Source organism: Hipposideros armiger, unplaced genomic scaffold (genome assembly GCF_001890085.2).
Source record: "Hipposideros armiger isolate ML-2016 unplaced genomic scaffold, ASM189008v1 scaffold_82, whole genome shotgun sequence".
Classification (NCBI taxonomy): domain Eukaryota; kingdom Metazoa; phylum Chordata; class Mammalia; order Chiroptera; family Hipposideridae; genus Hipposideros; species Hipposideros armiger.
The window spans coordinates 3,195,529-3,220,082 of NW_017731432.1; the positions used below are offsets into that span (position 1 = coordinate 3,195,529).

Below are 24,554 nucleotides of genomic sequence, written 5' to 3' on the forward strand. Positions count from 1 at the left end.
TCCACAAGTCCTAGCGTGCACGGAGACGTGGTGGGTGTGGCTGCAGGCCCCAGGACAACGTTCTCCCATGCCCCTTCCTGTCCGTAGGTGTCCCAGGCAGCGACTACATCAATGCCAACTACATCGATGGCTACCGGAAGCAGAATGCCTACATTGCCACACAGGGCCCACTGCCTGAGACCATGGGCGATTTCTGGCGGATGGTGTGGGAACAGCGCACAGCCACTGTGGTCATGATGACGCGGCTGGAGGAGAAGTCCCGGGTAAGACTGTGCAGGGCCTGCCAGCAGGTGGGATGGGAAGTAGCCACCAGGTGACTTTAGGCACCTTTTTCTGTCCCTGTGTGAAGAGCTTCCTCAAGGAACTCCCCAAGTGCTATTGTTTTCCTGGGTGTTGTCATGGTCCCCAGATGCTAGTGGGTTCCTAGGATGTTAATATGTTGCACCAGATGCTGCATTTTCTGAGAATGTTAATATGTTCCCCAGTTGCTGGCATGTTCTCGAGATGTTCACATGTTCCCCAGATGCTGGAGTGTTCCTGGGGCATTAACACATCTCCTAAGTTAATTAGTGGAAAGAGCTGCTGTTATCTGCTTTTGCACTGCAAAGCACTGACTGGAACGTAAAATTTACAGAGCTTGAAAATGGCACATAAACGTTATGGGTAAATTTGGCAGAAAATGTGCCTGGTGTGATCTGGTCATGAATAAATAAATTTCAATTACATCCCTCATTCCCCTGGCTAGGGCAGGAGTGGCAACGTAGCCTGAGAGCGTAAGGTGGTTTGGTGAGGGGTGGCACAGTGGATCTGAGAATTTGGGTCTCGGGGTCCCTATAGCTAGGTAGTCTAGACCTTCCACCCTGATTCTGCCCCGGGGCCCCTGCCCCTATGGCCCCTGAGCCTTTGCATACTTCCAAACACTTTTGCACCCTGTCCTGCTTGTCCTTCTGCAGGTGAAGTGCGATCAGTACTGGCCAGTCCGTGGCACTGAGACCTATGGCCTCATTCAGGTGACTCTGCTGGACACAGTGGAACTTGCCACGTACACTGTGCGCACCTTTGCGCTCCACAAGGTATGGCCCCACCCCGTGCTTGCTCCCCCGCCAGGCCCCATAAGGACAGTAGTCTGAGTGTGGTGTGCTAGGGCTAGACGAGTGGGAACTTGGGGTCGGAGCTTGGGGGCTCGGAGGGAGGGGTGCGAGTACACTGTGACGGCCATCGCCTGGTCAGTGCGCCCTGAGCCTGTAGCAGGCAGACTCCTAGATAATGCTGTTTCTCCCCAGAGTGGCTCCAGTGAGAAGCGGGAGCTGCGTCAGTTCCAGTTCATGGCCTGGCCAGACCATGGAGTTCCCGAGTACCCAACCCCCATCCTGGCCTTCCTGCGGCGGGTCAAGGCCTGCAACCCGCTAGATGCCGGGCCCATGGTGGTGCACTGCAGGTGAGGGGGTATAGTACCACCATAGGGGCGGTGGCGGCGGGGGGAGGTGGGTGGACCTCTGCCCCAAGTGGAGCCCGTGTCCTGCAGCGCGGGCGTGGGCCGCACGGGCTGCTTCATTGTGATTGACGCCATGCTGGAGCGTATGAAGCACGAGAAGACAGTCGACATCTATGGCCACGTGACGTGCATGCGATCGCAGCGGAACTACATGGTACAGACAGAGGACCAGTACGTGTTCATCCACGAGGCGCTGCTGGAGGCCGCCACGTGCGGACACACAGAGGTACCTGCCCGCAACCTCTACGCCCACATCCAGAAGCTGGGCCAAGTGCCTCCCGGGGAGAGTGTGACTGCCATGGAGCTCGAGTTCAAGGTGAGCCAACAGGTGGGCCTGGGCTGGGTCGTGGGGATGATTTCCCGCAGGAAGCCAGGGCTAACCAGCCTCTCCCTCTCACTAGCTGCTGGCCAGTTCCAAGGCCCACACGTCCCGCTTCATCAGCGCCAACCTGCCCTGCAACAAGTTCAAGAACCGCCTGGTGAACATCATGCCCTATGAGTTGACCCGTGTGTGTCTGCAGCCCATCCGGGGTGTGGAGGGCTCCGACTACATCAATGCCAGCTTCCTGGATGGTTATAGGTCAGTACGCTTATGTCTGCCCACCAAGCCCTACGGTTACCTAGGCCTGCATCTGGCTGGCTGGGGCTGCAACAGAGAAGGACCAGTCCAGACCAGTGTGGGCTTCCTGGAGGAGAGGTGATCTGAGTGAGGTCCCAAGGGACTAGGCAGTCTTGGGGAGACTCTGGGAGGACAGCACCTCCAGCAAGTCCAGTCTTATGTCCACCCCAGACAGCAGAAGGCCTACATAGCCACGCAGGGGCCTCTGGCAGAGAGTACCGAGGACTTCTGGCGCATGCTTTGGGAGCACAACTCTACCATCATCGTCATGCTGACCAGGCTTCGGGAGATGGGCAGGGTGAGCCCGCCCCCAAGGGCCCTTCTCACACCTGGGAGCCCCTCATTCTTCTCTCCTTTCACACCCAGCCTCCCATCAGCATAGCCTCTGACCCCCATTATCACCACCTCAGGGGTCCTGCCCCAGAATCCTCTGAAAGCTGGAGCTCCCCTCCCCCATTCCCTCCCGCCTGATCATGGGGGATGGGCCCTTTGTCCACAGGAGAAATGCCATCAGTACTGGCCAGCAGAACGCTCTGCTCGCTACCAGTACTTTGTCGTTGACCCAATGGCTGAGTACAACATGCCGCAGTATATCCTGCGTGAGTTCAAGGTCACGGACGCCCGGGTGAGTGTGCACAGGGGAGCCTGTGTATTTGCATGAAAGCTTGTCTGTAATTGCCTGAGCACATGTGGAGCGGGGGCAGCCTACATGGTACCCTAGCTCCAGCTGCAGCAATGGGAGGCTCCCGTGAGAAGTGGGGGCCGGGAGGAGCGCATTTCCCAGGGTGCTTACCTGTGTCATCGACCTACCCTCCTGGCTTGGTGGGACTGCAGCCCAAGGCACTGACCCCGTGTCCTGCCTGCCGCTCCCAGGATGGGCAGTCCAGGACTATCCGGCAGTTCCAGTTCACAGACTGGCCAGAGCAGGGCGTACCCAAGACGGGAGAGGGTTTCATCGACTTCATCGGGCAGGTGCACAAGACCAAGGAGCAGTTTGGGCAGGACGGGCCCATCACAGTGCACTGCAGGTGAGGCCAGCCCCTGGAAGGCTGGGCAGGAGCAGGGGGACCTGCAGGCCAGGTGGACAAGACCCCTGACCCGCCACTGTCCCTGAGCAGTGCTGGTGTGGGCCGCACCGGGGTGTTCATCACTCTGAGCATCGTCCTGGAGCGGATGCGCTACGAGGGCGTGGTGGACATGTTTCAGACCGTGAAGACCCTGCGCACACAGCGACCAGCCATGGTGCAGACAGAGGTATGGGCTGGTGCATGGGCACATGCCGCCAACACTGACCATTGCCCGCTCTGCCTGGTGCTGGGGCCGGAGGAGCAGGATGTGCTCCTCATTCGGTAGCTCTGTACTAAGCACCAGTGGTGTGCCCGGCTCCTCATGGGGTTGGACATAGTCCTTATGGGGTACACAGGGGGACAGCAGGTGGATGTGGGCAGTAGGGAAGGGAGAGAGAGGAGCCTTCAGAGGTTCTTTTAGGCTCTCGGGACACTACCTAGAGCAGATGTCTGGGTCCAGCACCAGCTCCTGGCCAGCAGAGGATGAGTTCATGTCCCATCGGCTGTAGTGTGAGTGCTCTTGGCAGTGTGTTGGGGCACCTGCTGGCATTGCCCACGCTGACCAGCCCCCTGTCCCGGCAGGACCAGTACCAGCTGTGCTACCGCGCAGCCCTGGAGTACCTCGGCAGCTTTGACCACTATGCAACGTAACTACCGCCCCCCTCTCCTCCGCCGCCCCCGCCTCGGGGCTCCGGAGGGGACCCAGCTCCTCTGAGCCATACCAACCATCGTCTAGCCCTCCTGCACGGATGCCGTTGCTGGCAGAGCACAGCCCACTGGGATCACAGCGTTTCAGGAACATTGCCACACCAGAGAGCCCAGAAACCCCTGGGCGAGTGGGTGGGCCGGCAGGTGGGCGCCACAACCGCTCACTGCCCACCGGGCCCACCCCGGAGCCTGCTCCGAGCTCTCTGTTCTGCTGCCGCGTTGCTCATGCTTCTTCTCATGGGGTGGGGATGGGGCACAACCTCCTTTTTATACGTTAAGTGGGGTAGACTGAGGGGTTCTAGCCTCTTCCCTCTGATTTTCCATTTTGCAAACTCTTAACTGCAGAATGGGCCACTGTAGGGGTTGGGGTGTAGCTTGTTTTCTTTTTTGAGTTCACTTGGATTCTTGTTTTTGTATGACTTAACTGCTGAAGGACAAACATGCCTTCCTCGTGTGTGTGGAGCTGGGATCGCCAGCCTAAGCGGGGGGCCTCCCTGGCCCACTGCTCTTCCCGCCCTTCAGACAAGATCCTGTTTCAGCCAAATGCAGGGAACAAATTTTTTTTTTTTTTTAAGTTTTGTTTTGCTTTTCCTTAAGAGCCTTATTTTAGGCCCCACAGACAGTGGTGGGCGGGAGGAGATAGGAAACACTCAGCCCCAGTCGTCTGTTCCAGTGTGTGTTTAACATTCACAGCCCAGAACCACAGCCGCATCTGGGGGAGCCTGGCAAGGGATTCCTCATCACCATCGTGTTTGCAAAGGTTAAAAAAAGCAAAGACAAAAAAACAAGCAAACAAAAAAAATCAAAAAAGAAAAAAAGAGAAAAAAAGAAAGAGAGTCCTATCCTGGCCTCTGCTTCAAACCCTTAGAGGGGAGATGGCTCCGTGTGCCTGGGGCTCTCCGGGGAGCTGCCAGGCTGACCTCTGGGCCCGCAGAGCCTTGCTTTTGTCCCCGGCATCACGGTGTGGTGTGGTGGTGATAGGCTGTAGGTCTGGCCATGTGGCCAAGGTAGTTGGCACAGGTCAGGGTGTGTCACACCCTGCACACCTCAGGGCCCAGCAGGGGCACAGATGGCCCTTCAGGTCCAGGCCAGTGGGCCTGGTAGCACATGTCTGCCCTCAGAGAAGGGGCCAGAGGATTTTCCTCCCTGGTTTGCAGCTATTTTCAAAGCCCATGAGAATCTCTCTTTTTCACTCCTTCAAGATGCCCTCATAAACCAATGTGGTAAGACTACTGGACTTCTCTCAATGGTACTATAATCAACTCTTATAATCTCGGCTTGCTGAGGGGCAGGGAGAGGGCCTCTTCCTCTGGGCAGCACTATCTAGATAGGTAAGTGGGGGCGGGGAAGGGTGCATAGCTGTTGTAGCCGAGGGACGTGAAGCAGACGTCTCCAGATCTAGCTAGGCTCGGTCAAGATCAACAATCCAGGGTTGGTAATGTTGGATGAGACATTCATTTTTACCTTGTGGATGCTAGTGCTGTAGAGTTCACTGTTGTATACACAGTCTGTTTTCTATTTGTTAAGAAAACTACAGCATCATTGCATAATTCTTGATGGTAATAAATTTGAATAATCAGATTTCTTACAAACTGGGCCTCTGTCTCAGCTCTTTCTGGAACCAGAGTCTGGACTGTATAAGTCAATACCTAGGGGTGAGTTCTGGAGGTTTCCTGCTGAGTATTTGTGACAGGATGGGCTCTCGGCATGGTGCCCACGTTCAGAGAAGAACAGTTGCAAACCCTGGTGCCCATGTTCAGAGAAGAACAGTTGCAAACCCTGAAGACTGAGCCCCAGCCTTCAGTGTGTGTGAAGAGCACGGCACAGAGGACCCAGCTCGCTAGGAGCTTACATACCTTCGCCTCTCCTCAGCCTTAGGATGTTCTAAGTCGCCGAGTCGGGTACTGGGACTCCCCCTTTCAGGAGCTACACTCCCCCTCTCCCTTTACCTCCCTGTCTTCCCACCCCCACTATAAGGAGGGGGATGGCACTGTGGTGGTGAAAGCTGTAGCAGTGAGGAAATTGGCTAGTGAAGATTCTTGTAATTGCAGTGTGGAACTAGTGGCCTCTGGTCCCTGGACACATGGCAGTATGTACTCCACTGGTGATCAGGCAAGTCTTACCAGGTTGTCAAACCATGGAACTTCTGGGGACACAGATGAATGAGACCCAGAACAAGTGGGGGAAGAGAAATACATGTCGGCAATGACCGGACTGTAGAGCGTATCCTGATGAGCCCAACACAGGTGCTGTGAGTGCACTGAGGCAGCACCGAACCCTACAAGGTCAGGGAAGGCTTCCAGGAGGAAGTGATGTAAGCTGGATTCTAAGTGTTTGATAAGGTGAGTGGAGGTTAGTTACTTCTAAAAGGTGGGACAAGATTTCTGATCTTGTGCAAAGGCTTGGAAGCATGAAAGAGACCAACAAATAGGAAAAATTACAAGGAGTGCAGCATGAATGGGGTAGTGAGACATGGGCTAGAACAGGGGTCAGCAAACTGCAGCTCGCGAACCACATGCGGCTCTTTGGGTACGTTCCGTCTCAAAAGTTTGCTGACCCCTGGAAGAACCAATCCTGTCCCTCAGAACAATGTAAAAATTATTCGAGAGCCATAAATATATTTTTACATAATCACCATTAAGTGAACAATATCCTTTAAAATTCTATAAATGAAGCTTAGTTTTCATTTTCAATTTTACTTCAGAGCCATGTGTATGTACGCAAAGAGCCACATGTGGCTCATAAGCCACAGTTTGCTGACCCCTGGCGGCTCTTCGGTCTCAAAAGTTTGCTGACCCCTGGGTTAGCTAGAAAAATGGGCCGGAAACAGCTGAGGGGTTTGAGTTGATTGTGAAAGGGATGTCAGTGTCCCTGTCAGGTGATGCACCTCTGTAACATGCTGTGCCACCTCCATTGCGGCCCTCACTGTGCTCGTGTTGGCATCTGTCCCCTCGGAAGCTAAGTGACCAAGGCCTGGGATCAGAGCCTTTCTGGGTTTCTCCAGCACCTCATTCAGTGCCTGGCATATTTCTGTTTGTTCAGAAAAACAGCACCATCATTGCGTTATCTTTGATGGTATTAAATTTGAATAATTGGGGGTGGCCGGTTAGAGCACAGTGCTCATAACACCAAGATTGCTGGTTCGATCCCCACATGGGTCACTAAGCTGTGCCCTCCACAACTGGATTGAAACAACTACTTGACTTGGAGCTGATGGGTCCTGGAAAAAAAACACTGTTCCCCAATTTAAAAAAAAAACAAAAAACACTTTAAAAATCTTGAATAATTGTTAGCTAAATGAAAGAATGAGCCATTAAACATTTTCAAGGGAGAGAGAAATAGTGTCACTTGAGACACAGTAGCATAAGAACTGCACCAGGCAGCCTCTGCACACAATGCTTTCTGGACATGATCACCAAGCCCCAGGACAACTCAGGAGAGCAGGCCCTCTTCTCAGGGATGAAGAGACAGTTTACCTAGATTGACTTGGCAAAGACCACAGGACAGGTAAGTGCCAGAGGTGGGACACACCTGGTTCTGTCTGCTCCATGTTCCCTGCCCTTTCCATCACCTGGTGTCAGCCACCCTTCCCTTCACTGTCACTCCAACCCGCACCTCCAAACTCAATTCTCTGCGACCCCCATCCACCCTGTTTCCCAATCAGGCACCTTCACCCCTACATTCAACTAATCAAACCCTGCCCGTTTGGTCTTCCCTCTTGCACGTGTTGGATTCTCTGCGTTTCCACTGCTCTGTTCCAGGTCACCCTGTCTTATCTGGACTGCTGCTGTGCCTTCTGCCTGGTCTGCCTGCCCCAGCCCTGCTCCAGCCAACCTATTCTCAGCACAGCGGCCAAAGTGATTCTTCCTGTTGGCAGACATGACCCTGTCACAGTCGGCCCAAATTCCACCTGTCTCTGAGGCTGCAGGACCCTGCCTCATCTTTTCTCTTCACCTCTCACCCCAGACCTCCAGCCATGACACAGTCTCCTCTTTAAGTTTTGTGCCTGCCTCACCATATCCTCAGCTCCATACCTTACCACAAGCTATTCTTCTGAAACATTCTTTCCCACCTCTCTAGCTGGCTAACTCCTCATCAGGTCTCCACTGAAATATTTCCTTCAGAAGCCATCCTTAACCGTCCTATATGAGTTGAGGTGACCCTGCTGTGCAACTAATTTGAAATATATGTTTTTTTCATGTAATCCTCACAACAGTATACAGGATGGGTCGTATTATGCCTATTACACTTTGGTAGATAAGAAAATTAGGTCTCATCCGCTCATTCAGCACATACTTAATGAGCATTTGCTCTGTACGAGTCACATCAATGAACTGAACAAAGACTTCTGACCTTGCAGAGTTTATCCTCTAGTAGGATGAAACATGATGCATATGAAAAGTAAATGTATATATAGTTTTTTAGAAAGTGTAAGTGCGATGATTGGAGTCATTAGAAGAGGAGGCATCAGGGACATAGGGAAGGCTTGATTATTGGGGTGGTCAGAGGAAGCCTCACTGAAAAGATGAGATTTGAGGAAAGGCGAAGCTGGTGAGGGATAGTGCCTGACTGTCTTCGAGATGAGAGCACCCAGGCAGAGGGAGCAGATGGAGCAAAGGCCCTGGGCAGGGGTGTGCCTGATGTGTTGAGGCTGGTGTGGCTGTTATACCAGGAGCAGGGGGTGAGGTCAGAGGGGAAGTGGGGGTCAGCTCCCAGGCCTTTGAGAGGAGTTGGGCAGAAATCCAGGTGTGAAGAGAAGTGGCCAGATACTGGATATATCTTGGAAGTCAAACTAAGGATTTGCTTATGTACTGGATGAGAGAAAGTCAAGGTTGACCCCACAGTTTTGGCCTGAGCAACTGGAAGGATGAAGTTGCCATTGAGACGGGAAAGGCTGATGGTGAGGGCTGAGGAACTTACCTGAGGCTCCCAACCGGAATGAGGTGGAGCTGCTATCATTTCTAGGTCTACCTGACTCCAGGGCTTTTCTCACACAGCTACCTGCCAATAGCTGGAAACACTCAGATGCGTTGAGAAAAAAACATTTAGAAGGAAATACATCCAGGGTTGTGAAGTTGGGTGATTTCTTTCTTGGTGATTGCCCTAATTTTCTGTAAAGAATTAATAGTACTTTAATTTTTAAAAAGACAAACTTTTAAAATTATACAATTAATACTTTTATATTTTAAAAAACAAACAAAAAAATCTTTCACATAGAAGTCCCTGCCCGCCAGCTCCAGCTCCCCTGGAGGGAGTCACAACAATTTAGTCTATATCCTGATCATTTCCTATGAATATACAAACACGTATATAAATTTTTTTTTTTTTTTTTTACGCTGAGCCTTCCTGTCACCTGTTGGCAGCTCAGCTCAGGCTGGGAATTGAACTGGCGGCCCTGTTGCTCAGAGCTTGCCCTCTTGAGTGAGCTTTTAACCAACTGAGCCACTCGGCTGGCCCTAACTTTATTTTTTATATAACTAGAATCATGTTACTCATATCTTTGCAAATTCCCCTTTTCATTTAAGTATATTATGAATTTCTTTCCAGCATCTCTTTATTTTTATTTTTTTTTTAAAGATTTTTATTGGGGAATTGGGGGGATGGAACAGTGCTGGGGAATTGGGGAAGGGGAACAGACAAGTTGCTGTCGTTTTGCTCTTCAGTCTAGTTGTGGAGGACGTTGCTTCACTGGCCCAAGTTGGCACCATCATTGCGCTCTTCCTGGGCGAGGCAGATCAGTCGCCGGCTTCTGGACGGCTGTTCACTGCGGCTGCTGGCCGCTCATGCTGGCTGCTGGCTACACACAGTAGTCCATGGCAACCCACTGCCACAGGGGCTGCAGCCTACGCCGTCGCCGGCGACTCACAGCAGCCCAGCTCCAGGTTGAGCTGTTGTTCAGCATCTTAGCTGTGGAGGGCAGTGTCACTGGCCCTCATATGTGGGATCCGAACCGGGGCCCTCTGGCATCCCAAGCCAGTTCTTAACCATCGCGCCACTCGGCCGGCCCTCTTTTTTTTTTTTTAAGATTCCCATTAAAGAGTCATTTCTTTTTTTAAGCTGCTACATACTCTTAATAGATGTGCCATAATTTCTTAAATGGTTATTAATATAGCTTTTTTATTTTAAAAAAAATGGATGCATGTGATAAAAAGAATTCAGACTCTTGAAGGATACAAAATAAAGGTAAGCTTTCCTTTCTCCTCTCCCCAACTCGAGTTTCATTCCCCAGGAGCTTCTGATTTTAGTTCTTTGGGCAGTGAGCATCATACCTTCAAACAGTAAGTTGCACCTTTAATAGGTGCTTGGTGCCTGGTGACTCCTCACAATAAAACGTGTGAGATTTGGTCAATTTATATGATCTCCCACCTGTACCTCTTGGTTTTGTTGCCTATTTTAATTCTTCTGGAGCTCCCTCATGACTTGCAGCAATACATTTAAACACCTATTTCTTGATTTATCACCTTAGGCAGTATCTATTGATTACTCTCTGTAAAGAATGAGGAAATTAGCTCACTTTCCTTGAGCCCTCCTCCAACTACAATTTTTTTGTTATTTCACATTGTCAAGGTTGCTAATACTTTCTGTTCTATTACTATAATTAAGTTTTCTTTCTAAAAATTGAAAACCAATGAACAGCATTTTAATTGCATGTTTATGAAAAATCTTTCAAGCATCAGTTTCAAATAAGTCTAATTTTTTCTCCATTCTTTTCATTTCTGGATTGCACTCAACTGCCGCTGTTTCTCGTCCTGCATGTTAGTCCTTTACTGTGGTTGAGTTCTCCCTTGTGATATTTTTTCACATAGGATTCCAAACTTTCTGATTCTTGTAGGTCTGGAAATATCTTTCCTTTACACGTACTTTCAGTTTTAATTTTGCCTGGTACGGGCATCTATAAAAAAACCAAAAATTTCCCCAGAAGCTGTTAAAAATATTTTATCTGATTCTGTATTAACCCGTTGTTGAAGGAGGAGGCTTTGCTAGTGGGTTTCTTTATCTAATTACCCCGATGTTTGCCCTGATGCCCACTTTGATTTTTTTATTTGTAGACTCAGAGCTTAAAACCTGTGCAGACTTCTCTGGAGAAAAACAACCCCTGACTCAGGCATCTTGGGCTGTGGCTTCCTCAGTTCTGATTTCTCCATCAATTTGGTTCCATCTGCTTACTATCTTTTGGGATTCTTATTTTAAAAAAATATTTAACTGTACAGTTAATGTGACTGTCTACATTGGTTTTTTATTTCCTCCAAATTATTTAGTAGATCACCTTCCTCCCTGTATTGATTTGTAATGCCTCCTTTTTTACCACATAAGTTATTATAAAGACAGAGTCTACTTCTGGGCCTCCAGTCTGTTTTCACTCATCTGCCTGTCTTGTCTAAGCCAGAACTACTCATTTAATTTTTGTGGCTTTGTTTTATTACCTGACACAGCTAGTCCCCACATCATTGATTTTTGTTTTTCAAAATTAATGAGTGATAGTCCCCTGTTTTTCTTCCAAATGGACATTAGATTATTTTTGGAAAATTCTCCCTCAATTTTGGTTACAGATGTTAATAGACCTCGATAAAATTGACAATAACATATCTTAAGAATGGGTGTTAACATAAAGAAAAGCCGGTTGGAATCGAGGAAGTCTTGGGGTCAAAGTAAGCTGTGCTCATCCAGCCCAGCTAGGAGGGAGGACACATTGCCTGACGTGTGCAGCCACCTGAGTTTCTAGAATGAGAGCTGCAATGCAAGGAGGATGCTAAGCACAGCCTCTCAGCACCCGCAGGATAACAGCCTGGAACTTGAAGCCCATCATGCTCTTCCACAGCACTTGGCCCATCTCTCCTTGAATGCTTTCTCCTTTAGAACCCAGCCTTATCTAAATACTTGCCTTAAGCATCACCACACTGAACATTTGTAGCAAGCAGTGGGTTAACTACCCAATTGATAAAGTTTCTTTCAAATCAGTAAGAACAAAAGTAAACACCCTAATAGAAAAATGGGCATGGACACACATAGGCAATTTACAGAAGAAGATATGAAAATATGGAAGATACTCAGCCTCTCTACTAATCAAAGAAATGCACATTGAAAAAAAATGATCCGGTACTATTGTTATCAAATTGGCAAAAGTTATGTGTGATACTGGTGTGGGGAATTGGGCACTTGTACTGCTAGAAAGGATCTGTGCTGGTTCTACCCTTTTGGAGGAAAAATTGCAATGTCTATCAAAAGCCTTATATATGCTTTACCTTTGACCCAGTGATACACCTTTAGGAATTTATGTACAGGAAACGATTGGACAAATATTTTAAAAATCTATGGGCAAAGATTCACGGCAGCATCATTCATAGTACTGAAAAGTTGGAAACATCCCAAAATATACACACACTCACATATTGAACACAACCTTGCTCAAGTTAATTTGGAGACCATCACTGTTTGCATCAACTGGAAGCATTTTAGAAACAATAGCAGACCTCACCCCAGACCTACTGAATCAGACTTTATATTTTGACAGTTCTTGAAGGCATTTGTATGAGTATGAGAACTAGAGAAGCGCTGGCAAGGATGTGCGCCAAAATGTCCGCAATGATTTTCCAGGTGGCGCTGCTCCCTATTTAAATGCGTTTTCTAGTTTGCTACCTCTGATATGTACTTGGTTCGTAAGAATGTGTCAATGGTAGAAAAGCAGCTGTGCCGTGGTTGCACATGCCTGGGCGCCCTTCCTGGTGCACCTCATTCAAAACCAAGTCCTCTGGGAATCCCATCTTAGCCCCTTCCTCCCACTACACTCCACTAGACAGCCTCCCTTCCAGCTGTGTTGTTGGTCCAGTAACCATAGCACTGTGCTGAAATTATTATTCTTGCTTCTTCGGCTGTTCATTTCCTAAAATAGGAAAAAAAATACCAAAGAAATTATCCAGTCTGCAGTGCAGAAATGAAATGCAAATTGACATTATAATTATGGTTTGATTTTTCTGTCTCCTCCACTGGACTGTGAACTTATTGAAGATAAGGGCCATGGCTTACCTCTGAGCCTAGTCTGGCCCAAAGTAGGGACTCAGTAAATGTCTTGCTAAGTGGATCAAAGAGGAGGTGATTGCCCTGTCCCTGCGGCAAGAAGTAAATCTGACTGTCAGGAGGAATTGTGGCTGGGGCTGCCAGAACACTCAATCCTCAGATACTCTACTCCCATCTCCTCTAAGGAGGCCCTGCCGTTTGCTTCCACCCTGAGCACATACCCTGGTCAGCTCAGAGAGGGACTTCCTGTCCCCCAACCACCTCAACTAAGAGACCTGTGTCCACCACACCAAACCACCCTCTCTCCCTGATGAGCGGCTTTTCCTCCCCACCCCCCACACCAATTAGGAATGGTTCAAATGGAGACTTACCAAGCAACAATATTTTAAAAATAAGGGTTGGGCCAGCCGAGTGGCGCGTTGGTTGAGGGCTGGCTTGGGATGCCAGAGGGCCCCAGTTCGGATCCCACATATGAGGGCCAGTGACACTGCCCTCTACAGCTGAGATGCTGAACAACAGCTCAACCTGGAGCTGGGCTGCCGAGAGTCGCGGCGATGGCGTAGGCTGCAGCCCCTGCTGCAGTGCGTTGCCATGGGCTACCGTGTGTAGCCAGCAGCCAGCGGGAGCGGCCAGCAGCTGCCGTGAGCGGCTGTCCAGAAGCCGACGACTGATCTGCCTCGCCTGGGAGGAGCGCAATGATGGTGCCAACTTGGGCCAGTGAGGCAGCGCCCTCCACAACTAGACTGAAGAACAAAAAACGACAGCATCTTGTCTGTTCCCCTTCCCCTGATTCCCCAGCGCTGTTCCCATCCCCCAATTCCCCAATAAAAAATAAGGGTCACCCAGGACCTAGAATGAACTTTGAACTGGGGGTTGAGGGGAGGAAGTTTTGAACCCAAAACTGAGGTGCTCCTCGATCCACCCCCCACCACCACCCCCCAAAGACTTTGTGTCCCAGACTCCTTTCCAGGGATGGCCCTTTCCAGCTTCTCTGGCATATTTTCAAGGCATTCTCTGCAGTTACTCCGATCTGAGTTCCTATAAATTTAAATCCAACAAGCATGTTATATGCCTATTATGTGCCATAATAATACCTGCTAGCATTACTAAGCACTTAAATGTGACACTCATTCTACTTGCATTGTTAAAATTTAATTCCCCCAACAGCCCTGAATAGTAGCTTGTATTATTATCTCCATTTGCAGCTGAAGACTAAGATTCAGAGAGGTCAAACAACTCACCCTAAGTCACACAGCTAGTAAGGGAGCAGAACCTAGATTTGAACCTGGATCTGTGTGACTCCAGCGCCTGAATGCTTAACTGCTATACAAACTGCAATCCGTATGGCTTCATTTATCCATTCTTTCCACAAACAATATTCCAGGAATGTTTATTGAGCACTTGCTATGAACCAGACATTGTACAGGGCAACGGGATTCAGTAGCAGAAAACCAAAGTCCCCTCCCTTAGAGGCTTAGTCTGTGGGAAATACATTAGTCCCTGAAATCTTACACACACATATAATTAGAAACTCATAGATGCTCTGCAGGAAAAGTGCCTAATGTAGCGAGGGTAGCACGAGACAGCAGGACCTCCACTAGCTTGGGAGTTAAAGAGGCTTCTGCGAGGAGGTAGTCTTTAGTAAATGCTCAGAGGCCGGAGAGAACAGCTCTTTTTAGAAAAACAGAATGAAGGCCAGCATGGCTGGAGCCCGGAGAGCAAAGGAAGAATGGGGCAGGATGGGGTGGAGAGTGGGCAGGGGCTGGGTAGGTCAGGGCAAGGACTTAGGATACACAGTGAGGGCCCAGAAAGCTTTTGAAATGTTTTTTTTCAAAAATTTGCTTTTTAGAAAGGTCATTCTAGCTGCTGTTTGGAGAACAGATTGGAGGAACCATGGTTACGGTGGTCCAGGCAAAAGATGCTGTGGCTTTGGAGTGGGATGGTAGGGACAGGGGAGGTAAGAAGAGTAGAATTTAGGGTATAGCTTTGAAAGTAAGGCCAATTGGCTTGGATGTGGGCTGCAAGAAAGAAGCATCTAGAATGACTGGACCCCTGGATAAATACTGGTGGCTTTACTGAGGTGGGGAACACTGAGGGAGGAGCAGATTTAGGGGAGAACCAAATGTTTTGTTGAGTTTGAGGTGTCTCTAATTGTCCAAGTGGAGAGTTAGAGTTGCCTTCATCTCCGTATGCCCAGAGTCAGCACAAAATAGGTGCTAATTTTAAAATCCTTAAAAGAATGCACAAATGGGTAGCATTGGGTCAAGTCTGGAAGAATGGATGGGATTTAACCTTGAGATGAAGATATTTGGGTGGCTGAGATCAAAACAAAACAAAACTTCATCAGAACAACAAACCCAAACAGGAAGCTAAGGAGAAAGGATTGAATGTGACGTAGAAGTGGCCCATGGGCACTTGCTGCTGCTGACCAAGGCTTTTTGCACCTTTGCCTGTTACACTGAGTCATCCTTCCCAGAGTGGGAGAGGAAATCTGAGCTAGAAAGAAATACTATGTTTGTGTTAAACAGGAATCTAAAGTGTATTTCTGTGTATGTGTATGTCTGCCTCTAAGCATTTTTATTTTTGTATTTTTGCATTTTGTAGGCTAGAAGTCCCTGGTCTTTCCAGCTGACCTTGTCTGTAAGACTGAATTAAGGCTGAATTCTCTTTCTGTTTACATGAACTGACCTGGCTGCAGAAGCCTCCCCAGTGAACCAGGCTGGGCAGGTCAGGCTGTGTCAATACATTCCTGGTGCTTAGGGATCAGGGTTTTTTTCTGGGCAGCTCATGTGTCAGGCCCTTGGCCCAGAGCCTCTCAAAGCTCCAGAGAAAAAAATATGTTTCAGGAGCTAGTGCCCCCAGGCAGGGGTTGGAATGTGACTGACCCAGAGGTGAAGACCAAAAGCATCATTAGTGTATAAACACAATCCTTCCTGTTCATTTACTCATTCAGTTCATCATTCATTTATTCAACAAATCTCCTCAGGTTCAGTGTTCATTTCAAGTTTACTTAACCTCCTTGCATCCCAGGTTCCTCAGCTATAAAATGGAGTATGATGCCTTCTTCAAAAGTTTATTGCGAGGATGAAATTAAGGAATATCATTCATTCACGCAACAAATATTTACTGAGCTCATACAAAGAGCTAGGGCTGTCCTAAGTGGTGAGGGCAGCAGTGAACAAAACACAGCATCCTGGCCTCATGGAGAAGACATTCTAATGGGGAGAGTGAAACAACAGAAAAATAAAGCATATAATGGTGATCCGGGGAGGCTTCACCGAGGAGGTGACATGTCAGCAAGGCCCTGAAGGAGGTGGGGGAGCAAGCCATTCAGACATGGGGGCACAGGGAACTGGATGGTTGGGGGGAGGGGGTTTTGACAGGGATGGGGGTGGGGGAAGATTGTAGGCCATTATAAGGACTTGGCTTTTATCCAGAATGAGATGGAAGTCATTTGATGGTTTTAAGAGGAGTAACATGATCTGGCTTCTAGTATTAAAGAATCACTCTGCTGTGTTGAGGAGATTGCCAGGGCCAAGGGCAGAAGCAGGGAGAATTAGACTCATTAGGCTACAGATGTTGGTGGCTTGGACTAGGGGGTGGGGGTGGAGGTGGAGGGAATTGCTGGATTCTGGATATACGGATGTTGGAGGCACAGCAGAACTATGCAAATGTTAATGTCAGTGCACCAAAGACAAAATGCATAAAAGAAAGAAACTGATAAGTTGGACTTCAGCAAAATTAAAAACTGCACTTCAAAAGACACTATTACAATGAACAGACAAGTCACAGAATGAGAGAAAATATTTACAAAGCCTATATCTGATAAAGGACTTGTATCCAGAATATATAAAGGACTCTTACAATTCAATATTAAGACAAACAACCAAATTAAAAAGTTTACAAAAGATTTGAATAGACATTTCACCAAAGGAGATATATGAATGGCTAATAAGCATCTAAAAAGATGTTTGTTATCATTAATCATTAGGGAAATGCAAATTAAAACCCCAATGAGATACTTCACACCCATTAGAATGGCTATAATCAGAAAGACAGACAATAACAAATGTTGGCAAAGATATGGAGAAAAGGGAACCCTTGTACATTGCTGGTGGAAATGTAAAATGGTATAGCCACTTTGAAAAAACAGTTTGGCAGCTTCTTAAAAAGATAAACATAAATTACTGTACAATAAAAATTCCACTCCTAATTATCCACCCAAGAGAAATGAAAACAGATGTTAACACAAAAAGACTTGCACATAAATGTTGATAGAAGTCCTATTTATAATAGGCAAAAAGCGGAAACATCCCAAATGTCAATCAATACAATAGTATACTATCCAACATTAAAAAGAAATGAAATACCGATGTATGCTACAACATGGATGAATCGCAACAAAATTATGCTAAGTGAAAATAGCCAGACACAAAAAGAGTACTTACTGTATAGCTCTATTTATATGAAATGTCCAGAAAAGGTATATCTATATAGACAGAAAGTAGATGAATGGATGAATGGTTGCCTGGGGCTGGGAATGTGGACAGAGTGATCGTAATTGGGTACCAGAGATCTTATTGAGGTGGCAGATTTTATTGAGGTGATGGAAGTGTTCTAAAACTGGATTGGGTGATGGTTGCAGGATTTCATAAATTTATTAAAAATCATTACATTATAGCCTTAAAATGGGCAGATTTTATGGTATGTAAATTAGACCAATCAAATTGTTAAATAGAAAGAAAAATGTTAATGACAACTTTTGTGTATATAAAGCATTTAGCATAGTGTTTGGAACATAGTAAGGGCTCAGTAAATGTCAGCTTTTAAAAAAAATAATTTTATTTCTCTAATATGTTTTTTTTTAAAGATTTTATTGGGGAATTGGGGGAGGGGAACAGCCAAGTTGTCCTTCAATATTAGTTGTGGAGGGCACAGCTAGCTCAGCTCCAAGTCCAGTCGCCATCCGGCCGCCCGTCAGCAGCTCACAGCCGCTCAGCTCAGGGTGCTGTGTTCAATCTTAGTTGCAGGTGGGTGTAGCCCACCATCCCATGTGGGAGTTGAACCGGAAACCTTGTTGTTAGGAGCACATGCTCTCACCAGCTGAGCCATCCTGCCACCTATTGCAGCTCAGCAGCAGCTCAGCTTGGGCGTAGCTCACTGGCCCATGTGGAAATCAAACCGGCGACCTTGTTGTTCAGAGCTTGCGCTCTTAACAACTGAGCCACTTGTCTGGCCCTGTAGTCAACTTTTAAAGCTAACATTGCCACTATTATCACTGATGTGATGCTTACTAGGTGCTGGACATTGTGCTGGGTGCTGGATAAAGTGAAGCTCCAAGAAAGAATCCTTGAGCTAGGAGCATGGCATGAACTTTATGCCATAATGACAGGGTTTTACCTCCAAATCCTATCACCTGCTAAAAGTTCTTCTCCCATTTTTTTCCTTCATTGCAAGCACAACTTTTGTGATTTTATTTATTTGCTTGAGCATTTGTTTCATGTCTGTCTCCCTCACTAGATGGTAAACACCATGAGGGCAGGGAACGGACTGTTCCACTCACTACTGACAGGGGACAGATTCTGGGAGACTTCTAGCTGGGGTCTGGTAGGAGGAACAGGTGCTGCTGACATGGTCCTTTTTTTCCTCATCTCCACGAATGTGGACAGGATGTCTGGAGCTGCAGCAATCACCCTACAACCATGAGGTGCCCACGTGAGGGCCACTCCCAGGTTGTGAAGTATGATGGAGAAAGATGGAAGGAGACTGTCTGTGGTGCCTTGTTGAACACTGAGCCCATGCCAATAAAGGCTCCCCCACTTTAGACTTCTTATGACATGAGAAAAATAATTTTATGTTTGTGCAAGCCACTATTGCTAGGGTACTATTTCTGGCACTGGAACACCTTTCTAAATGAGACTACCAGTAAGACCGACATGATAACTCTTGAGAGATTTTTGTCTAGTGGAGGAAGATGGGCATGTAAACAAAACATGCCCTTGTAAAACACTTAACTTGGTGGAACTTCGTACAGGGTGAGGTAATGGACCCGTGAGGGAGTCCCTAGTTGCATACTGGTTTCTGGCTTAAGTGATTGGGTGGATGGCTGCTCCACTGAGATAGGAAACCTAGGAGGGGGAGTTCATTTGTGGGGCAGAGATTAGTTTTTTATTAGGCATGTGGGTTTTAGGTACTAGTAGGACACCCAAAGGGAAGGATCCAGACTTAGGAGGATATATGAATCTGAACTCAGGGGAGACGATTGTGCTGGAGTATATAATGGGTGTCATCAGTGTGCATGTATGAGGGACGCCTCAGAGTGAAAGTGTATTGAACTTTTGCTTCAGGGTTTATGCTAAGTGCTTTGTATCATTACCATCATCATCATCATTGTCATCCATCTGTGCATCTAACATTTAGTAAGCACTTACTACATGCGAATTCAACTTCAGAGTGCTACACCTGTATTATCTCATTCAAGTCTCACAACCAAGAAAGGAAAGTACTGTTCCAGTTTTAGTTATTAGATAACTGATGATTGGAGAAACTAGGTAACTTGCCCTAAGTCACACTGCTAGTGTGTTGTGAAACCAGAAATACTTAAGGCGAGTTTGTGGAATGAGAGGACAAAGAACACACAGCAATGAGGACATTAACATTTAAAAAAAATTAAAAATATTAATTTTGTAATTTAATTTTAAAAATTAAGGTACCAAACACATCAAATGTTATGCACAATTTATATGCTCAAAGAATTTTTACAATGTGAACACACCAGTGTAATAACCACCATCCAGATTAAGACATAGGACATGACCAACACCCCAGAAGAATTATTTATGCCGCCCTGGCCCCCCATCATTCCCTGTCCCCTACCCAAAGGTAACCACAACTTTGACTTCTTTCACCAGAGATTAGTTTTGCTTTGAATACCAACATTTAAAAAGTGGGAATGGAAAGATGAGCTTAAAAGGGTGACTGAGATAAACTGGTCAGAGAAATCAGAGGATGTCAGGAGAATTTGATCTAGGTTCCACCTATCATGTGCACACACCAACTGAAAGCCAGTGGTACAAAGTACCAGCAATCTTGGGAAATACTCTTTGGCAGCAGTAGGAAATGTAACGAGATCAAATTCAGAGAGTAGTCGGTAGTGACAGCAGTGCTAGTATCTGTATCCATACCCAGGACAGTGGAATTGGTGAGGTGAGCTGCAACGCCTCGTGCTTGGTGCCAACAGCAAGGACAGTGGGGATGAATTCTGTGGCATGATTTGGGGTGACTTCCCTAATTATGTATCCTCCAAGTTGGATTCTTCAGACTCCGCAATTTTGTGAGCTACCCAACATAATCTATTACCTTACTAGGTCAAAGAGAAAAACTTTAGAATTGTGAAAGGCTGTTGGTTGCCTACCCAAGGGTCATTCCCTTGGCTTTTTTTTGAAACATAACTGCTTTTTAAGGGGAGGAGGGGGAAACATGTGCCCAGCCCCAGGAGACATATGGTGATTGGTCCAACGCAATACCATTGTGTGTAAAACATCCTTTTTTCCAACCTATAGTAACTCTCATCTACATAACAAGTATTATTTTTTCCATTTTATTGATGGGAAATCCCAGGTTCAGAGGAGCACTGGTTTAGAACCCAAATCCAACTCCATCTGTTTCCAATAGCATTACTCATCTATGGGTAACTCTGTACATTTTTTATGACTCTGGTTGTGGTTATCCTGTTTTTCTATTTGACCTGAGTGTTCTGTACTTCTCCTTCCCCATCACCCTTAACAACCTGGGAGCTTCTTAATTACGGCGGCTCACTACCTGTCGGGAACCGCTAATGACTTCTTCTAGGAACCATCTCCTCTCCCCCTCCCCCTGCGAAGTGCGCCTAATGACTGCCAGGATCTCCTCCCCAAGAGCTGCTCCTAATGACCCCCAAATCCTCGCTCACTGAGGAACAGCTTTTTAATGGCTCTAAGGACATCTCCCCTCAGGACCTGTCCTAATGACCCGCAGAGCTCCTTCCCATTCAAGAACTGCTCCCTTCAAGAAATGTCCGGTTTGCCGGCGAGTAAGGGGGTTCTCAGTTTTAAAAACCGAGACAGTCCCAAGTAAACTAAGACAAGTTGGTCACCTTATCAGGAACTCCGTGACCTCGGAAGCTGCCCCTAAGGGTCCCCAGCGCACTTCTATCTTAGGCAAGTGTCCTACTCACCCCAAAAAGGTTCTGTCCCACCCTTTCATTAGAAGCATCCTACGATAATCTCATCGTCCTTACCCTACCGGACCATTCCCATTTCTAGGCACTCGCCTCTTTCTATACTGATTAGCTATGGGCGGCCAGAAGCCCGCCTATGATTGGTCAGCTTCGCGATTCAGCGGAGATGCTCAGTGGCCGCGGTCCCGAGTGGTACAGCGTTTCCTCCTGGCAACAGCCCGAGTCGGCGCTCATAGGCTGAGCATATTGATATGCCCAGACTTTGGGGCGGCTGCAGCGCGTGCTCATTGGTTGCTTAAAGGTTTATATCGGCCCTCGGATTGGTTGACTCTATGGAGCAATGTGCGGCTGCGCAGAGGCCGACTTTAGAGGAGGCGGAGCTTTGTCCTTCGCCAGATGGGAAAGCTGTAAGATCCGCTAGTGGCAACAGCAGGAGCTGGGCTCAGCCCTGCCAGAACGGTGGGCTTTAGGTGAGAACCAAAGGGTTTCGGAATCCTTTTAAGTTTGTTGCTGCTGTGGCCTCGATCGTGAGCTCCGGTGGGGGAGGGGTGTGTGTGTGTGGGGGGGTGCCACCGTGAGTGATGGGCACAGTTCTCAGCCAATGGAAGCAGGAGCTTCTAAAATGGGTCCTCAGATTGGTCCTTTCCAATTACTTATGGCCAATGGACATCGGGAAAGGGGGCGGGTCTACTGGCCTTATTTTCTTCCTGCGGCCGGGCCCCACTCGCCTAGGCGGCGGGGCCGGGAGGGGCCGGACCTCTGTGTGGTGAGGTTCGGGGACTTTGGGAGCTGGGGGGCTGCCTTGGGAGCGATACCCGCGGGAGCGGCTGCGAGGGGAGGGGAAAAGAATTTGAAGTGGTTAACAATAGCTACCTTTATTGGGTGGTTAAGTACCGGGCCTAGTGCTTAGCGTTTCGCTTGCATCATCTGAGTTAATCATAGCAATCCTGCCAGCAAGGAGGTTGGGATCCCCAACTTACAGGTGGAGAAACTGAGGTTCTGGCAACCGATACAGCCAAGGTCACACAGCTAATAAATGGCAGATCTGTATTCAGAGTTGTTTTGAGTCCGAAGCCGGTGCTCTTAAACCACTAGGCTTTGTTGCTGGATGGGAGAAGGAAGGTGGCAGGGAACAGGAGCTTTCCCCAGAGAATAGATTGGGGGAAGGGAATTCTAGGGTTGAAGAAAGGGAATGAGCAACTGAGGTGAGGGCGAGGAAATCAGTAATTCAACAGTTAACGAGTGCCTACTCTGTGCCTGGCATTGTTCTAGGCATACAAAGATGAATAAAGCCAGAGGCGATGGGCCCTAACGCTGGGCACAGGCAGTAACATTGTTTTCGCATGATTGAATCTTTTGGTAAAATTTGAAAAAGTAAGATATTTTGCATTCTTTTTTAAAAAGAGTGTCTTCAAAATTGAATAAACTTCACGTTCCTCTACACTTGAATCTGCCCTTGCAAAGGGCTTAGTCTAATTGGAGATTATGATGTAGGCAGCATAGAATAATGGAAGCAGCACCAGGGATGCATTGCAGGACTGTGGGCAAATTTCCTGATATGTAAAACAGGAATAACAATATACCATGCAAAGGTGTGCTGAGGTGCGTGAAAAGTGCTTGGCCAGGAACACACCTTATTTTTGGTGAAATGGAAGCCTGAGAGATGTGGGTGGTGGTGGAGGCCTGTTTTCTCTCTTACCTAAGACAGTTCTGCTCCATGCTGTCTTCCCAATCTGTTACCAGATAGCTGGTAGGTTGGAGGCAGTTTTCCTCCCTTCTGAACTCTGCAGCTTTCAAGGGTACTCTTGTTGCTGAACTACCATGGCTTTGGGGCCCAGATTGGGGGAGTTCTAGAGTTTCCTAGAGGAAGAGACTTTCTTTGCTTCTAAACTGATCCTTTTAGCTAGTGTGCTTGGTTCTTAGTTATTTAAAATAGTCTATTGTGGTACTTGGTAATGGGAATGTACCCACTTAGCTGGAGGCCTCATCTAAAAACAAAGCATTTATTTCCCCTTCTCCAGTCAGTTGTGAAGTTTGCCCTGTATTGCCAGTTTATTGCTTGTTTAAATTTTGTCCTTTGAGTTCTGGGTATAGTGCAATTGAACTAGTAGTCTCTAGCTTGACTTTATTAAGTGCTGCTGAAACTGCATTTTGGTTTAGATGTGAAAACAATTTCACTTTAGGGTTTTAAAAATCATAGCTCATGCTACTAATATCAGAGTACTTATTAACCTTAAACTTTGTAACCTTGTAGCTAAATAACTTTTCTTAGGAATCTAGAGTTCTGTTTTAAAGCTGTGCTGGAGAAGGGAGCCTGTAGGTTGCTTTTAAAATCTGGTTGGTAGTATATTATGTTTAATACTCTGAGAAGCAATTAGCAAGGTGTGAATAAGGGAGCAGCTTGAAAAGATAAGGGTAAAATATGGGCAGGGCAGCTGTATTGTTAGATAAGGACCAACAACCAATAATTAGTTTCCCTTTTTTTTTTTTTTTTAGCTTGAAACTGTATCTCCATTTAAATAAGATTGGCATACATGTAGTTTTGATACATCAGGTTCTTTTAGGAGCCTTTTCTCTCTGTATTTCCAGCTCATTTAAATAATTTTATCTAGAGGCAGATTCCAGGTATGAGGTCATAATGCTTCTTGAGAATTCCTACATCATCTTTTACTGTTTTCAGCACTGACATTCCCAGCATTTACCTTTAATTCTATTTTATATAATTTTGTGCTCTTAATGTATTTCCTCAGATACCTGTCTTACCAAAGTGACCTCAAAAAGGAGGGAAAATGGCTTCTGAATCTGAAACCCTGAATCCCAGTGCTCGGATAATGACCTTTTATCCAACTATGGAGGAGTTCCGGAACTTCAGTCGATACATTGCCTACATAGAATCCCAAGGAGCCCATCGGGCTGGGCTGGCCAAGGTGAGGAGTGAGCTGGTTCAGCATGGCTTTTGTGACAGGGCAGCAGTAAGACTTCCTATGTGAAGGCTGGAGGAATGAGTTTCACTAAAAGCCAGGCAGGGTGATTGAATTGAGTGTGTGCTGTCCTATTTGCAAGTTAATTCCTTTCATTAACATCTGAAGCATCTCTTTAGGTAAGAGGAGAGCTTGGAATCTTTAAAAGGGAAGGAAAGAGCCAGTGTCTCAGGGCCAGCTGCTGTGAAGCGAGTGCTTGAGTGTTTTTTATCTGTTACTGAGTGCTTGTGCCATCCAAATTCTCTTGTTCTCGTTTCACTCTCAGCTAGGACTGATAGTAATTTGGCTTCCCATGTGGACTTTCTGTTAGATTTAGAGAGAGTCTACTCTTCAACCTCTTCTTTTAGTTCCCAGATATGATACTGGGGCTGAGAACAAGTACTGTGTTCCCGCAAAAATAAGACCTAACTGGAAAATAAGCCCTAGCAGATTTTCAGGGTGCTCGTAATAT

At 47.1% G+C, this 24,554-nt stretch overlaps 2 protein-coding genes across 26 annotated transcripts in view; both read left to right on the forward strand.

The window, feature by feature from the left end:
- The window catches only part of PTPRF (protein tyrosine phosphatase receptor type F), an 84,622-nt gene extending 79,141 nt beyond the window's left edge, over positions 1–5,481 (forward strand). For all 23 annotated transcript variants that reach the window (XM_019643735.1, XM_019643741.1, XM_019643737.1 and 20 more), the window contains 10 exons: positions 88–263; positions 954–1,073; positions 1,284–1,438; positions 1,526–1,811; positions 1,897–2,075; positions 2,286–2,412; positions 2,614–2,739; positions 2,988–3,142; positions 3,233–3,368; positions 3,764–5,481. In XM_019643735.1, the coding sequence (XP_019499280.1) occupies positions 88–263; positions 954–1,073; positions 1,284–1,438; positions 1,526–1,811; positions 1,897–2,075; positions 2,286–2,412; positions 2,614–2,739; positions 2,988–3,142; positions 3,233–3,368; positions 3,764–3,832 (1,529 nt within the window). In that variant the 3' untranslated portion in view covers positions 3,833–5,481. The remainder of the gene's footprint in view (positions 1–87; positions 264–953; positions 1,074–1,283; positions 1,439–1,525; positions 1,812–1,896; positions 2,076–2,285; positions 2,413–2,613; positions 2,740–2,987; positions 3,143–3,232; positions 3,369–3,763) is intronic.
- Positions 5,482–21,467: 15,986 nt separating this feature from the next.
- Positions 21,468–24,554, forward strand: part of KDM4A (lysine demethylase 4A) — a 42,261-nt gene continuing 39,174 nt past the window's right edge. Inside the window, exons 1-2 of one of the 3 annotated variants that reach the window (XM_019643842.1) lie at positions 21,468–21,592; positions 23,873–24,049. In XM_019643842.1, the coding sequence (XP_019499387.1) occupies positions 23,912–24,049 (138 nt within the window). In that variant the 5' untranslated portion in view covers positions 21,468–21,592; positions 23,873–23,911. Of the gene's footprint in view, positions 21,593–21,822; positions 21,889–23,872; positions 24,050–24,554 lie in introns of those variants that run through there. The other 2 variants (XM_019643845.1, XM_019643844.1) reach the window with 2 other exon arrangements.